The sequence below is a fragment of the Paramisgurnus dabryanus genome, chromosome 11 (assembly GCF_030506205.2).
Source record: "Paramisgurnus dabryanus chromosome 11, PD_genome_1.1, whole genome shotgun sequence".
In the NCBI taxonomy this organism is placed as follows: domain Eukaryota; kingdom Metazoa; phylum Chordata; class Actinopteri; order Cypriniformes; family Cobitidae; genus Paramisgurnus; species Paramisgurnus dabryanus.
Window position 1 is genome coordinate 15,077,861 of NC_133347.1, and position 17,906 is coordinate 15,095,766.

At 37.2% G+C, this 17,906-nt stretch overlaps 1 protein-coding gene across 3 annotated transcripts in view; it reads left to right on the forward strand.

Annotated features, from left to right (window-relative positions):
• gnai3 (guanine nucleotide binding protein (G protein), alpha inhibiting activity polypeptide 3) overlaps positions 1 to 16,081 on the forward strand; it is a 47,334-nt gene extending 31,253 nt beyond the window's left edge. For 2 of the 3 annotated variants that reach the window (XM_065247032.2, XM_065247030.2), the window contains 8 exons: positions 7,333 to 7,375; positions 8,523 to 8,664; positions 8,760 to 8,917; positions 11,089 to 11,217; positions 11,301 to 11,430; positions 12,953 to 13,106; positions 15,001 to 15,211; positions 15,318 to 16,081. In XM_065247032.2, the coding sequence (XP_065103104.1) occupies positions 7,371 to 7,375; positions 8,523 to 8,664; positions 8,760 to 8,917; positions 11,089 to 11,217; positions 11,301 to 11,430; positions 12,953 to 13,106; positions 15,001 to 15,191 (909 nt within the window). In that variant the 5' untranslated portion in view covers positions 7,333 to 7,370 and the 3' untranslated portion in view covers positions 15,192 to 15,211; positions 15,318 to 16,081. Of the gene's footprint in view, positions 1 to 6,857; positions 7,227 to 7,332; positions 7,376 to 8,522; positions 8,665 to 8,759; positions 8,918 to 11,088; positions 11,218 to 11,300; positions 11,431 to 12,952; positions 13,107 to 15,000; positions 15,212 to 15,317 lie in introns of those variants that run through there. The other variant, XM_065247031.2, reaches the window with a different exon arrangement.
• Positions 16,082 to 17,906: the final 1,825 nt, after the last annotated feature.

Sequence of the window (17,906 nt, forward strand, 5' to 3'; positions counted from 1 at the left end):
AACGGGGAAAGCAGGCAGTGGACCAAACCACTGTGAGGCAAGGGAGTGTGGGCTCATAAAGTTTCTAAACTTAAAACACATTTTGTTCTGTCCCGTTTGCATTTGTATTGTAATCTACTTACACAATTATTTAAAGTATACATGTTTATTTTATTTTATAATACAGATGTTGTTAATGATAAATTCAGGGGAGGACAACCCTCAAGTAGGATAGATTTCGGCCTGTGTGGATGGGAACCAGTGACAGTTGCGGTCCCCATCCCGTTTCATTGTAAGGAAAAAGCAACTGGGAAAATCTGCTAAATATCACCTTTTATGTGTAATTGCGTATAAAACAACATGCTGCAAAGTTTGGACAATATAGCTACATCCCTGTAGGCGACTGCCACTGGATGATTGCAACAGTCTAGCAAAGCTGACCATGATTGTGTTGTACTTAACATTTCACAGTGAGGTCTGAGCTTAATCGCATTGTGGGAACTCACTTGTGGCTTTCCGTTGTGTTCTCTGGCTTTCCTTACGTCAGCAGATTCAGAGGCATTGGGCAACTATAACTGAACTGTAACTGCTGGCTGAACTTGTATGAAAGCTTTGTTCTTTGGAAAGGCAATAAAAAATATATAAATACACGGTATAAAGGCCCGTTCACACAAAGAAAAACAACCGCTTAAACACACAAGCATTATTTGAGATGGTGATGTAATTTTAACTAAAACAGGAAGTAAGTACGAAACTATCGAGAAGTCTCTCCCCCCTTTTTTTAAAAACCAATAACGTTTAATTTATGGGACAGTCCAACATGTATGTAGGGATGGGCCGATAGCACTTTTTCATGTCTGATACCGATGTCAAAACCACAACCTTGAGTATCTGTCGATAGTATACCATTCCAATACCATCTCTATCGCCCTTTTAAGCTGCAAATAACACTTTTGTTAGCCCTACAAAAAGCATCATGCTTAAACAGAGCTACAGAACTCAGACGTTTTACTCAATGAAACATTGCGCAATACTGCTGCTTCATTTTTATTTAAATGTTTCAAACAGACCAGTAGCAAAATTTTTAGTTAGTAAGCACAAAAATTACATTTAAGTTGTTTGGACAATTTAAAGTGCAAATTCATGTTGCTCAGCAAGTCGTGCTTTAAGCCAAGTTGCCATGACAGTTCAGGTCCGTGTTGGTATCGGATCGGATTGTAATCCCTGACGTTTACAATATTCGATCCAGCCATTTCCAGCAATATTGGACTAATATCGATACTGAATATCGGACGGGCCCACCCCTAGTATGAAGTAGTGTTGGGCAATCTGGCCCATTGTGAGATCCCCCTATGGTCAGCCTGTGAGATCGGCGATACACAATAGTATCGTGGGCGGGGCAATAGTTTACTCATTCATCTATTTGTTTCCTTCACTAGGGTCCGACCGATATGTTTTTTTTTTTTTTGAGCGATACAGATATTAGGGAGTAACAAAAGTCAGCTATCGATATATCGGCCGATATTTTTTTGTATATTATAGTACAGTACACATAAACTACAGTATATAATACTACAGTACTGTATTTATATACAGTATCAGTTCAAAAATTTGGGCAAAAAATGGTGTGTGGAACATTTACACAGATGTGGCAGAAGGTTCTCGTTCACTCTTCAATTACTTACACCATTTGCAAGCATTTTATATATGTTCTGTAAAAAACGTTCATGTTGGCAGCATATCTGCGGCATATACAGCGATACAGATATATCTGCAACAGGCAAGATTAAAATCGGCAAAATGATAAATCGGTCAGGCTCTAATCTTCACACAGCTTTTCTTCTGTCTGTTCATTTCTTCTGTGGACACGAAAATCTTTTGTGTTACATAAAGAAGAGTTAGAATGAAATCAGGATGGGTAAAAACTTTCTTGAGGTCTCACAATCCTTTAAAAAGTGTTGCTTATCAACTGAGTAATGATGTTCCACTGTTTGTTCTTGTTTGATATGTCAATAATCCCACAAGAGGATTGCTCAGTAGGGGCTCACTGTTCTCTTTATGCTGCTGTGTGTAAACATACTGTTGAGGAAAGAAATAAACGTAAAATAAAAACGATCATAAATCATGGCCCTGCTCAGAGTTGATGCTAACCACACTGATCTTAACCACACTGCCCTTGGCACAGCAGCTAATGGTCTAATTACAGCAGGAGCAAGCCATTCACACGACTGTTTAAAGTGTTCACAGATGTGTATATGGAGATTAGCATTGCCGTGGCCATGCCACTCGGTCCCGGTTCGAGTCTTTTTTTGTTTGGATAGCATCCAGCCCAGTCCAGCGTTTGTGACTCTAACTGCATTGGCTGTTGATAAAGCCGTAATTCATAGAAAAAATTGTGATCCTAGGATGGTAGATCCATATTTAAAAATAAGAAGGTTGAAGTTTTTGAATAAAACATTACTCTCCTCTTTTACTTGCCATTGACGGGTCGCTGATTTTTTACTTGTGGAACATTTACATCAGATATGGCAGAAGGTTCTGGATGTCTTACTCCAGCTGCGGCCTGCCTGTGGTTCACAATGTTCTCCAAAATTTTCCACATGATTCTCTAGCCCTCAAGACCCACAGTTATTCACAGACACTGCCATAAATATGGGCTAATAGGGCAGGAAGCAGAGAGCGGGGCACAACCTAACGCTTTTTGACTTTGGCTCAATCCTTCGAGAAAAATTTAAGTTAGATTACACAATCAACACACATCTCTGCTACAAATGAACCATAAAATTTTCTGTGGGACCCACCGTTATCATACAATAAGTGACAAGAGTTCAAACGTTACAACTTGCCCTATAGGTGGGGTTAATTGCTAGAAAATTGGTTTAAACACATAATTCAATACAATTCTGTCTATATACTAAAGGTGGATATTGTTTATATATTTGCCTATAATAGATATATAACTACACATTTATCCATCCAAACCATCCTTGTATTATGCATTAATGCATATAAATAGATTTATTTGAAAGGGCTGCACTTAATTGTCAGTTATTTCCCCTGATATTGTTTTAACATAAATTATATTAATTTAATAGGATTTACATTGTTTTCATTATCATTGTATTCTGAAGGCTTAAGGTACATTCACTAGGGACTTTGTCGCTGTGTGTCTCTCGTCTTTTTCAAAAGAGGCGTTTCTATATCTGGTTGTCATAAACAAATGAGTAACGTCTACTCCAGTAACTGATGAGAGACGGATGACTTGAACTTCACTGCTTTGGTCTCATTGGTAGTCGCTCCCAAATGTCGATCATAATTTGCATAAAGTTAAACATTTCTCAACTTTTACGCGCGACTGGACACGCCCATCCAGCCGTCAACGGTCACTGTCGCTCGTGTCACCGGATGCTGCCGAGCTTCCATTGAAATCAATGAGATCACTTCGCTCTGCTACTGCTAGTCGCTTACCTTTAGTTGTAACACTGTGTTATAACTGTGTTACAACCGCTGTGTAGCGATTCAGCGGGAGGAGGGGAATAAAGTTATTTGAAACACTATAAACCTCCGACTGTAATACTACGGGGATTCCCAAGGGAATCTTAGATTTTAGCTCAAAAGGGAATATTATGTATAACTAACTCTAATTAATTATACAAGTTTATCAGGTTTTACCTGGCGTAGCAGAATTAATAATAACAATTAATTAATATGTTCGTCCACCGAAGACATATATCCATAATCGTATATTAACGTCTAAGAAATGTTAATTTCATGGCCTTTAAAATTAACCTTCTTACTGATATACAGTGCTACTCGCAGCGTGTAGCTGGATCAAAAGGCAGAAATAGTGACTTTAATTTTGTGAGCATTGAACACAGAAACAATTCAATTGTGAAAATGCAAAACCGGTTTATTGACTACAAAACGAAGTACACACAACGACTAACTAAACATACGCATATACAATAACATAAAACATAGATGAGAAAGAAAAGACTGAAAAGCTAGAGAGAGAGTAAAAGATTGGCAAAAACACTATTGCTTAACATCTGCACAAACCATCGGAAAATCTCTAAGGATCGCCTTAATTTTCATAAGGGGTAAAGCTTAAACATCAGCGAGTAGAACAAGGTTAATACTTGCATTTGGCTCTTTGTGATGTAATACGAAGTTTCTGGTGCGCGCGGGTGCGAGTAGAGAGAGAGAGAGAGATAATCCAGGTGTGCTCGTAAGTCCGTTTGGTTGTTCCGTATGGCGGAGTGTTCCGCGTAAATTGTCCGAACTCGAAGTGCAAAGTGCAAGCCAGGAAATTACTGTCCCGAAGAGTAGGACAGGGCTCAGAGAAAAGATGATGAATCCGAGGGACTCTGGGTGAGTCTCAGCGAGTTTCCAAACTGCGCTGGCGAATTAAGCTATTGAGCGCTGAGCAACTGAGCAACTGAGCAACGATGGCTTGGACGATAGGCCGTTTTGACCTTTCACGCGCCCAGCCCATTTTAGGTGAAATGACCAATGTGCGAAGTGTTCGATCGTGCGGGAAACAAGCCTTTGTTCTTTCAGACATCACATTTGCGTAAATGCCAAATGATAAAAGTTTGTTTCCATAACTCTTCAAATCGATATTAAATGACATTGATGCGGCTTATGGTAATATGATACATAGAAATGATTAGGAAATAAAGAGTGGATTAATTTGATACTAGACAAGACATGGGTTTAAGATCACGTTGAATAATAATTTCATACCTAAGATATGAACCATGCTACAGTGAACAACATCTAACTAAAGTGTTAACACACAGTTACATCACACATACACGATCATGCAGTAAAAGGATATAAAATATATATACATTTAAACAGCTCATTGTGATCTTCAAATGTGGTTTCATCACAGACATATAGTCTGTGCCCCCTGCTGTGTCTCTGGCGGTCGTCATTCCATCGGCTCTGATGGAACTCCTTTGAACCTCCTTTTACGACGGCATTTGTTTTAATTGTCGCCCACTTTACAGCCTTGATAGGTGATAGAGGAGACAGGGTTATCTAATTATCACAATTTTAGGGCTGTTGAAATCCAGATGCCAAATGGCCAGATGTTCCAGTTCGATTTGATTTCGATTCACAAGCTATCAAATCTATTAGATTTCGATTTTCGATTCAATTCCGATTCTCGGGCCGATTTTTTACTTTCAACTTAATGAATATAGATTATATAGAATATTATATTATATTAGAATATTAGAATAAAGACTGAATGACAGGCTCGCCTCTCGCTCCTTGGTAACATCGCGCAAGGGAAAAAAGAGGGTGACATCTAGTGTAGAAGACTAGTAATTAGATTAATGTTAATCTTACGTTCAATGTTTGGGAAGTAAATATGGGGAAAAAATCGATTAGTGGGCTTTAAAGCGTAACTAAACCCTAAACCAACTTTTTTAACTTAATGATCTGTCAGAATGGGGCTTTATTAGTGCTGTTCGTTGATTTTAGGAAGTTTTTTGACATTTGGATATAAAGTGTTTCAATACTGCAATATATGGTGTAAAAACGTCTGAGTGCTGCCCTCTTCAGGTTGAACGGTGGCTACTGCAGTTGAATTTTCCTATTGGATGGTGGGTCCAAAAAATGACTCGTGACGTAAGCAGGTTCAAGATCACCACGCCCTTGTTACGATCTCACCACACACTTAGTTCGTCCGCTCTATCTCCTTGGTATCTGCCCACTTTTCTTGCATTTTTCAAATATTGCCAGTGGGTGGAGTCAGGCTCTGAACAGGGGTTTAGTTACGCTTTAAGAATCGATTTTGATTCGACCACATAAAAAAGATTAATCGAAAAATGTATTATTATTTTTTTGCCCAGCCCTATAAATTACCATGAATTCACCAGAATGAATTTACCAGTAAATACAAAATGTGCTGTTCACACACGCAGTGACATTCCGTCTTTTTATCAGTAAGACATCATTCACACATCAGTATCACAATACCGGTAAATTAGTTGAGAAAGTGGAAGTTACCTGTGGCGCACGGCAAGCTCAGTGTTGTATTTGTAAATAATCCACGTCGTTCCTATCCCCGGTTTATATTTTGTTGTTTTCACGTCTGTGGTAAACGCTGATGGTCGAGAAGTTGTGAATGACCAAACAACATTGCATTAGGCGACGTCAAACCGAAAATGCGTTTTAAACAACAGTACTGTTTGCACATCAGGCTTCACAGAGGGTGTGCTGAGGACGTCGGCAAATCGATGGTAAGCTGTTTTAAACAACTTTGGTGAAGAAATGTGGACATAAACTTCAGGTGTGCTCGACTTTCAAGCAGCGCATGTGTGGAAACATCCGTAAACAGTGCGGGGGTAAACGCGTCATCTGTATTAAAACGTTATGATTGGCCCGAAGCTGTCAGCACGGTCTGACTTCGTCCGTTCTAAATGCCGGTAATCTATATTTTTGTGTTCACACATAGAGCTTACCAGTAAATTATTAGTAATATTACAACCTCTCTTTCTGGTAAATTGGCAGCACTGATTTACCTGAAAGGTTCTGTTCACACATGACCTGTTAATTGCAATTTATCAGTAAATTACCAGTAAAGACTAGGCTATGTGTGAAAGGGACTAGTGGCATCAAGTTGGCACTATACAGTAGTTTCCGCTTTTACTGCTATAGAGAATCACAGGTGTGTCACTTTTCACCAGATTGGCAGTATTTTACTGCGGAAATGTATTTTCACAGAGGATGTTAAGATATGCTATTTAAAAGTACAATATTAGTACAGTTTATAGGGGACCTCATTTCTGAATGCTGGATAAATTGGCTTTGGTACAGCCCGTTTTGAGGTCACTGCATCTCTGTGTGCATTCTGTGCAAGTTTTGTAATTATTTTTCATGCTTTGTTTGTCACACAAAAGTGAAGTTTGTAATAGTCAGCAATTCAGAATTACACAATAAAGCATTGGATAACACCACGTGTGTGTCCACTGGCCTGTTTTTTGCTTATGTTTGTACAAACGTCTCTTTCTGTTGTGGTAGTTATGAAGCCATCTAAGTGAGTCATTTGACTTTGTTATAAAAAGCTTACCTATCAGAGCTCCTGCCGTCCTCACAAGCACTTTGGCTGGGGAAACTAACATCAGACAGACCTTTCATCTTCAGGGCATTTAATCTCACCGTATGGCAAGCGCAACTGAAAATAAGCGGCTGGCTCTGCAGCTCATGCTGAGCTTGTGATGCAGGAGGCAGAGGTTGAAAGCTTTTATTCATCTACAGCAGACCTCATCTAAAGCGTAACTGCATTTATCGATTTGCTTTATCAACCTTTCCAATTACATTTTTTTTGTGCTTTTTTAGGTGCTGGGGAGTCAGGAAAGAGTACAATTGTTAAGCAAATGAAGTGAGTGAATTCTATTTTTTGTGATGTGATCAAATACAGGCTCTGTAATGCATGCATAAATATGTATGTATTTGTGTATGTATGTAATATAGTGTCTTTCTTTAAAGGGGACATTTCATAAGACTTTTTTAAGATGTCAAATAAATCTTTGGTGTCCCCAGAGTATGTATGTGAAGTTTTACTCAAAATATCATATAGATAATTTATTATAATATGTTGAAATTGCCAAATTTTTTAGGTGTGAGCAAAAATGTGCTATTGTGTCCTTTTAAATGTAAATGAGCTGATCTCTGCACTAAATGGTTGTGTGGTGGTTGGATAGTGCAGATTAAGAGGTGGTATTATCCCCTTCTGACATCACGGGGGGAGCCAAATTTCAATGTCCTATTTTTTTCACATGCTTGCAGAGAATGGTTTACCAAAACTAAGTTACTGGGTTGATCTTTTTCACATTTTCTAGGTTGATAGATGCACTGGGGACCCAATTATAGCACTTAAACATGGAAAAGTCAGATTTTCATGATATGTCCCCTTTAATATATTTAAAGGAACAGTATGTAAGAAATTTATATCAATTAATCATAAAATGGCCCTGATATGTCACTAGACATTAAGAAATCATTTTCATTTCAAATACGTATATCACTGACAACAGTGGTCTGGCCAGGATATTGTCATTTAAAAAGTGGAGTTGCAGCCCTCAACTGATGTTTATGTTGTCGTGTTATGTATTGGCCACCAGTTGGGTGATTGCAGTACCAGTTTTAGCCACAAGTTTTGTTATTGCAATACCAGTTTTGGCCACAATCCTACATACTGTTCCTTTAATGTTATATTATTTTTATATTAATAAAACTACAATACAATAAAGTTGTATTTGTTACATAAGTTAATGTATTAGCTAACATAAATGTCTTATATACACTCTATAATACTATTATATCTATTTATGATAATCTATTTTAAGACCATAACTGTTACTTTGTTGTTTTTAGCTCATTTTTTTGTCCATCTGTGTAGCATCAGCAATATGCACAGCGCTTAGAGCGACCAATGCTGGCAGTTATTATTATTAGATTTTGTTGATTTAATTTTTTGTTTAATGAGCACTAGATGCAGTTGTCCTGTCTGCTCTGTTTATCCTCAGGATCATACATGAAGATGGTTACTCAGAAGAGGAGTGCAAGCAGTACAAGGTGGTGGTTTTCAGCAACACTATCCAGTCCATCATTGCGATCATCAGAGCCATGGGTCGCTTAAAGATCGACTTTGGAAATCCTGCAAGAGCGGTAAGATTCACTAAGAGTTTTTCTAGAATTCCATTTGGGAATGGTTTGTGAAATGACAGTTTTCAGATTTTTCTCTATCTTCTGTTCAACATCAGGATGATGCTCGGCAGCTGTTTGTGCTTGCTGGCACTGCAGAGGAAGGGGTCATGAGCCCTGATCTCTCTGGGGTCATCCGCCGGCTATGGAAGGATGAGGGAGTCCAGACGTGTTTTGTCCGATCACGAGAGTATCAGCTCAATGATTCGGCGTCCTAGTAAGAACATTTACTTCAGAACGATTTCTCAAAAACCTGTTGGGTCACTTTTATTTTCATAAATTGGCTATATCACTCTGTCTCCTCTACACTATAAGCTGGTGTGTGGTGGGCGTTCCGGCGCAATATGGCTGCCGTCGCATCATTTAGGTGGATGCTGCACATTGGTGATGGTTGAGGAAATGTAAAGCACTTTGAGTGCTGCAGAAAAGCACTATATAAATGTAACAAATGATAAAGATTCAAATAAAATAAAATAAAAATTATTACAACACAATTGGCCAATTGGATCATTTGGCCTGCAACATGAGATAAAGTAATTTATAAATATTCGCAAAGAATGTGAGTTTGTGTTGTTGTCTTTTCATTCATTCTCCTAATCTTCTTTCAAACCTCTGTAAAGTGAGACGAAACACCGTTGTCCGGCAGTCCATGATTTATACTCTGACATTGGCGGCTCGTGACTGCTCATCCGAGGGGCGCAAGTTCAAAATATGTGCTCGGAGTGTCATGTGTGTTTCTTGCATTTTCAAAATAGGTGTTTGTTGCGTCATATGAACCACGTGCATCACGAGCGGGACAAGGCTCCGTGTGCTGGTTGTTTATTAATTATTACATGAAATAGATGCACAGCGATTTTAGGAGATGGATTGAAACATCGCTAACTATGTTTGTGAAAAGTCAAATGGTTAAATCTGATTTGAAGCTTGTGCCATATAAACACGCACATCAATCCGATCACATTATTAAGTTTTCATGTAAACGCTATGATAGGATTTATCAATCAGAATGATTTCATTCCGATGGAGGCAAAAGGTCTCCATGTAATTGAGCTACTATTTGATCTCCTGAATGGGAAAGATAACTCTTGAGACACAGTTTTTCAGCTGATCTGTTTTTAAGACAAGATCCAGACAAGATTCATCCTGTTTCTCTTTGTCTTGTGCAAACATGTGCGGCATTTTAACCTGCCAGATTTCAATTTATTGCCTGTGGAGACAGAAGAAGAAATCCATTCCAAAGCCTTTCCTCACTTTCCCATGTCAAAGTTGTATATAAAAAACAAATAAGGGTGCAAAACGGGCTACTTTGCATTGATGCCATTGAAGACCATTATTGGTTTAACAAAGAACCATTCAATTTAATTTCTCTCTTACCTTTTTATAGACTGAAGAACGTTTTTCTACTACGATGAAACAGAACGGTTCTTCAGATCTTAAAGGTTATTTTTGGACATAGCCAAAAATGGTTTGTTTGTGGAAATGTATAGCACCTTTATTTTTATGAATGTCATAAGTAGTGAAAATACTAGTTTAAATTCATGCAATAAGGGCTCATAATAATAAAATAATAATAATGTGGCATGCATTTATTGGCCATTAGATCCTGTACAATTCTGATGAAATATGGACAGACCTAATCTCAGCCTCAGACGTCACGCCCTCGGACCGTTGGCTTAACGTCTGATGCGTATTGGACACTTTTCTGGAAACACTTCAGCAGATTTCGAAGTCATCCTCTGATTGGTTAAATTATACAGGATTTCTGGGAGATGTGTTTGTGTGTGTCGCGATCTTTAACAGTCCACCCGGAAACAACACAAATCCTTCTGATCGAAGAAAAAAGCTTTCCTGTTTACCTCGGTGACAGTATTCTTCATCAAGTTTAAATAAATGCTGCATGTTTAAGTATATACAAGGTATTTTAACAACGTATAAAAATAATTTTGGTAAACGTTTGTGAATGATGATGCAAATCGGTCTGTTATTGTGTCAACATTTCGAAAGCCCCTAAACATGACGCGGCACAAAGCGAAATGTTATTGGTTGCTTTACGTGTCAGTCATATGGCCTCTCGGGGGTACATGGGAATTCAAAGCTGCCAAGGTTCCCAGACCTTCAGTAGGATGGTCTGGCTATGCGAGACTGTGACAAATCTAACCAGTGGGTTTAAATAAACCTGTGCTGGATGCTGGTTGTTTCATCACAAATTGCTGGGTTCTTTCAACCCATCTTTGGGTCAAATGTGGACATTTTGCTGGTAAACATAAGCCAACAATTAAGTTTGTCCGCATTTTACCCAAGCATAGGTAAAAAATAAACAAAATGTTTTAGAGTGTAAATCCTGCTTTAGACTAAATAAAACACATTTCTTTCTTTTTTCATGCACAGCTATCTGAATGACCTAGATAGGATATCACAACCCAACTACATGCCCACTCAACAAGACGTACTGAGAACTCGTGTCAAGACCACTGGCATTGTAGAAACACACTTCACCTTCAAAGAGCTGTACTTCAAGTTAGTTTCAGCCTTTACTGCATGCTTTTTATCACTGTGATCTGTGAATTCTTTCTTTCACTGTTTTTTATGCGTTCAAACAGGATGTTTGATGTTGGTGGTCAGCGTTCAGAGAGGAAGAAATGGATTCATTGTTTTGAAGGCGTCACCGCCATCATCTTCTGTGTGGCGCTCAGCGATTATGATCTGGTCCTAGCTGAAGATGAGGAGATGGTGAGTAGGGTTCATCCAGGGTTCTTTATATAAGCCTTTTATTACCAAACACAGAAGGGCTCAGTTGCAAAACCCTTGAATCGAAAGTATTTAATGAACGTATAATACGTGCCAAGAGCATTTTTGCCATGGCATTTAGCTGCTTTTGCATCTGAGATCCTTATATCCGGGTTCCCACGGGTCCTTGAAATGCTTGAAAATGTGTAAATCTGGGGAAAAAAATTCAAGGCCCTGGGAAGTTTTTGAAAATATACATACATAGATACAGGTCATTAAAAGTGCTGGAATCTATTTTTATGCAAGAAGTTTTCTGGGAAAACAAATCCATATAATTCTAGATTTTTTAAGCACACATGCTGAACTGTTCGCTTTAAATGCTTATATCTTCTGTATGCGAATGTTGATTCATACCAAAATGCTTTTTGCATAGTTGTGTTTGACACATGAAAACCTCTCGGGTTACATATTTAACTCTTGTTCCCTGAGAAGGGAACGAGATGCTGGGTCTCCCTTGCCATACTTCCTGTGTCCCTGTAACGCCATCTTTGGCAATATTTCAGATAGCGATATACTTCCTGGCTCCCACGTCACCTGTCTTTGTCATTAAGCCTCACCATTGGTTGAATTTGATATACACATTCAGACGTACTTACCCATGGAGGTGCCCCCAAAGTGTCACCGCAATGACGCAGTGCAGGTTCCCTCGAAAGGGAACTGTAACACTGTATCTTAAGAGGTAACACAATGTAACCTTGCTCTCAATTAAAATGTGTCCCCACCTTTAGTCCTTGAATTTGAGGGGATTGGACCTGGAAAGTCCTTGAGAGGTCCTTAAATTTGAAGTTAACTAAGGTGTGGGAACCCTGTCATATAGAATGCAACTAAGTCTTCTTTGATGAACGTATAGCAACCAAGACATTTTAGTCTTCCCTTTGAGGCAAAGCTGTATACACTGAATGTTATTAAGATCAGGAGCTCTTCAGATTGGTTGCCAGTTCAGAGATTAATTTTAATATGGATTAAATCAGATATGGTACAGGACGTCCTGTTTTGTTTATAGATAAAAACAGTAAGATAACCACCATTTGGTTAGAATCACTGAAACTGATAAACTAGTTCTGGTATTGTTTACTTCTCCATAGCCACAGCTGACAGCAGGATGTTCAGTTTCTCCTGGTTGTGTTAAAGCGATTTCCTCATTGGAACGCCTCATTGTTTTCTCAGGAGACCCAATTTCTTAAAATATTCTGAACATTTTTCCATTACGGATGATTTTGAGGTCATATTTATATAGAACTACAAAAATGTGCACATTATTTAACATTTATAAAACTCTAATACTCCAAGGCTTTTAACACTATGCATATCCCCGGGTTTATGTCTTGTTAACCCTGTTTTTGGCAATGTTTCCTGCTTGAAATTTTTCAGAGGGGTTAAAATGCAATCGTATACAGTGATAAATGGCCTATAAATCATATAAAGCATGGAAGATGAATAAAGCATGTTCTTGACCTCTCCACAGAACCGCATGCACGAAAGCATGAAGCTCTTTGACAGCATCTGCAACAACAAATGGTTCACAGACACATCCATCATCCTCTTCCTCAATAAAAAGGATCTGTTTGAGGAGAAGATCAACAGAAGTCCACTCACAATATGCTACCCAGAATACTCTGGTGAGTTTATTACTTTTTGCAAGCCAAAATTTAAAATATTAGGTTGAATTGACTTGCAAAACCAAGTTGTTTTAACTTCATGCTGCCTTTTTTTTACAGTTTTAGATGTTAGCTGTATATTCAACATTTTAAATATTTAGGCTGCATTATTCTCATTCCAATAGTCTTTCAACTGCTTCAGGACAGTATATTCAAAAATAGTTTTATGTAACATGCTAGTTTCATTTTGTTTTTGGTTCAGTCCAGGAAAAAATAAAATCTTTTAAATCTTGCCTCACATGAAATATATCTCTTACAGCAGAATTTATGAAATATTGCTTGTTTAGAAATGTTTGTACATGCAGAGAGGAATAAAAGGAGGTTGAGGGTAGACCTCTATTGCACTTTGAAAAACCTGTGTTTGGATCTGCTAGTCATCATCTTTTATGGCCAAAAGTTGAAAGTTGCTGGTTTGAAGATTTATAAGTCTGGTTTTAATGCCTCTCACAATGCATTTGGGTTGTTACAGTTGGGTCGCCCTCAGTGTATTTCACACAAAGTGTCACATTTTACTTTTAAGATTTGACTCAATAGAACTCAAAAATGATTATTAAAAATCCTAGATTTAACCGTTTGCTCTTATAGTTTGTGGTGTGTCATAATGTCTCGACTGTGAACACAAACTTCAGAATAAACATGGCGGACGATATGCAGGAAGAAATTTCAATGATAGCGTTTGGAATTATTTTCACAGAAAATTTTAGGACAAAAAGTAAAGGTTATGGGTGAAGTCATGGAGACAGTGGAAACGTGGTCTGTACAAGTTTACTTTGCATCAACTTCACTTTGTGTTGCCCTATGACTGCATCCGTCTACCATCATCTCGCTTTCTGATTGGATATTGTTTCGTTTACGTGATAATCTCAAGAGCGTGCGTCCATTTGTCCTCGGGGTTCACCCCACACATCAGGATTTCTGATCGTAAATATTAAACATGTTCTCAGACGTTCTTCTGATCAGGTTTGGACACTCATAGAGGCTGTTTACACTTGGCATTAACATGCGTTTTCGTCGATCGGATCACAAGTGGACAACGTTAATGCCAGGTGTAAACAGTGTTCAAAACTTTTTGAGCTCGTCCACTTTCGACCACTTTCAACCACATTCAGAGGTAGTTGAAACCCCTTTCGATCGGATTGCTTTTGTAGTGTAAACACGCATGTGGTTGAATGTGTTCGAACAGCCACACGGGATCGCCTTCTCTCCGCCCATTTATCTAATCTGAGGTACTAAACACAAGTTTTACGTCTTTTCTGACTTCTGGCGCGAACACACGGTGAACAGTGCTATTTTTAGCCTTTCATCAATAAAAATAAAGCGGCTGATCTCCGTAGTTTCATTTTGAAAGCGTGTGAAAGTTGCGCAATCCTATTTCATCAATTGCGCTGAAAATTCAGAGAAAGCTCTTACTTAGTTTGCATCCATATATACTCATAATTACTCCCGCTCGGGTTTGAATGACAGCAGAGAGACTCGCCCACCGTCTCACAGACCACCCCCTCACAGTATTCAGGACAGAAGCGGTCGAAAATGGACAAAAGAGACAGATTTAAATACCAGGTGTAAACGTGACGTGTCTCTCTCGTACACTTGTGATCCGATCGACAAAAACACATCTTAATACCAAGTGTAAACAGCCCCTTAACCTCACACCAAGGAAAAATCTGATTAAATAATCTGTAGAACCATCAAGATAATGGGGACATAGCTAGGATTGTCGGAAGGGGGGGAAATTGGCCCAAAATCTGTCCGATTATCTTTTGTACCCAGCATAAGTAACAGAATTTGTATCTTTTGGGGTAAAATAAATGTAGCTCTATATAAAGTCATAGCTCAACTCTATTCCCATGCTCAGGTTCAAGTACATACGAAGAGGCTGCTGCCTACATCCAGTGTCAGTTTGAGGATCTGAACAGACGAAAGGACACAAAGGAAATCTACACACACTTCACCTGTGCCACAGACACCAAGAACGTACAGTTCGTGTTTGATGCGGTCACTGATGTCATCATTAAAAACAACCTCATAGAGTGTGGCCTCTACTAAAGCATCACTTGTTGTCTGAGGTAAGTGTTTTCTTTAAACAAAAAATAAATGAACATGTTTCTCCTTCCGATATCTGTATTTAAGACATATAGACTTTTTTAATTTACAGTCATTTATGGATTTTAGAGCTTAGTTGGCTGGTTGTTTCTGGTTCATCTTTTCCTCTGGAGGGGAATAAACAAGACGGACTGCCATCCTGCTGCAAAGAATTACAGGAACTCACTTTATCTTAAGTTCTCATCATGATCATTAGTTTGTTGTCACTTTGTCATTTTATTTCAAGGACAGATAGATCTAAATCCACTGTCATGATGACATTATCACAATGTCACTACCTGCAGATCCTCATTAGATCAAATATCTTTGTCTTTAAACATTTGCAAACTACAATATTAGAATTTGAATCCACTTAATAACAGTGTTTTTTATTGTGGGAATGTAAACATGTTGTGTTTTTAGCTAATTTATAAAGTTGTTTTGATCATTCTTTAGGTTTTCATATATTTTCATACACGGCAGAATTTCTGAGAATGAATTTGCTATAGTGAGTGACACTGCTAGTTAAATTTGGACTTATTGCTGTACATTTGCACTTACTAGTATGCATTATAGTGTTATTATTTCATCACATCAAAATTAACAGAACACATTTTTATCTAGTTTTATTATTTTCCACTAGACATTGATCACTCACAAGTGTATATAACAGTATTTTTATATAAGTAAACATGTGAGCAACTGCTTATCTCACAGATGCATTTTTCAATGATGTAAAATGACACTTCAGAACAAACTACACAAAATGAGAACCATGATTTTCATAATGGCCAGGTGTAGACTTTTTTTGCGTTTTTGTTTAATCCTGTTAACTTCTGTGTTTTTTAACTAATTGACACCCTGTGATCTGGTTTGTATTATCTGTATTTACTGTAAAGGTGATGTGTGTAATTTTTTCGATGTAAAAATATTTTCTCCTATTTCAGATTAATATGCAGATACAGTTGTAAGGTTGATTCCTTAAAAAGTGTTATTGTGGTGCTATCAAAACTTTGCTCTGTTTGTTTGAGCATCCCAACAAGCCAGATAAAGAAACACTGGCTGAAACAATGGCTGGTATTCAGGGTGGGATTATCTGTTTGTTTGACCAATGGCAGAGGAAGGTTTTTAATAAACTTTTCAATGTTTTGAAATTGTTTTGCTAGTGGTGCAGAAATAACACACACCACCTTTGTTTCCATTAAATATTAATATAAGGTGCCTCACATCTTGCCAAGTAACTTAAATTATATTAGGTGTCCTTTAATAACAGTCATAATGTATTATAAGTAGGATTTATTCTGATATGTGGTTTAGACAGTTTTTCATTCACTGTGCTTTTCAAAGGTTTAAAAATATGCATATGAATTTAAAATCACAAAGCTCATTCTTATGTGGAAAAACTGTTTCAAAATACTCTTGTTTTGTTTAAATGAGTTTTGTTGTTTTAACTTTTAAAAGAAAGTTACCTGGTTGCAACTTTAAAATATTTGTTAATTCAAAAATGTTGTGTCAAAGAATATTTTAAAAATTCACTCAAAATTTTAAGGCACCCAAGTAGCTTACTTTTTTGAAGGGGCCATGGCATAAAATCGACTTTTTCCATATTTAAGTGCTATAATTGGGTTTCCAGTGCTTCTATCAACCTAGAAAATGTGAAAAAGATCAACCCAAAATTTGGTCATTGAAATTGGCTCTCCTTATGATGTCATAAGGAGATCTTATTACAATAATATCGCCCCTTAATCTGCACTATCCAACCATGGCACAGCCATTTAGTGCAGAGTGAAAGAGAGAGAAAATAATTCACAGCACAATTGAGTTTCAATTAGGGATGCTAAACAATTAATCGTGATTAATCGTTAGCAGAATAAAAGTTTTTGTTTACATCACATATGTGTGTAAAGTTAAACTGTGTATAATAAATATGTGTATATATATAAATATGAACACATTCATGTATAATTTTAAGAAAAAAAATTATATATTAAGTATTAATATTTATATATAATATAAATTAAACATAAATATACAAATGTATATACACATGTAAACATTTATAAAACATATACATGCATGTGCGTACATTTATTTATACAAAGTTATTATACATCATATATGTTCACACACATATATGATGTAAACAAAAACTTTTATTCTGCTAACGATTAATCGCGATTAATCGTTAAGCATACCTAGTTTCAATTGCAAAAACCACCATCATTGCGATCAGTTTTTGAATTTTATCGGTTTGAAATTTAAGTGTATTAAATATATCATTTGCATTTTAAAGGGCACACTCATTTTTGCTCACACCTACAAAGTGTCAATTTTAACATGTTATAATAAATTATCTATATGATATTTTGAGTTAAAACTTCACATGTGTATTCCAGGGACACCAAAGATTTATTTTACATCTTAAAAAAAGTCTTGTGACATGGCCCCTTTAAGTTGAACCAACTTTTTTACAATGTGTTAATGACCACAAACCTGTAGAATTGTTAGTGCCCCCATTTGCTGGAGTTTTAAGAAAATGGGTATGCATATCTATGATTTGTTTAAAGTTGTTATAATGTAAGATTATGATCTGAAAAAAAAACACATTAGTAAAAAATGTCAAGTTTATTCTTGGTAAAAATACGACTGATTCCGATTTTTTACTGTTTCAATTTTCAT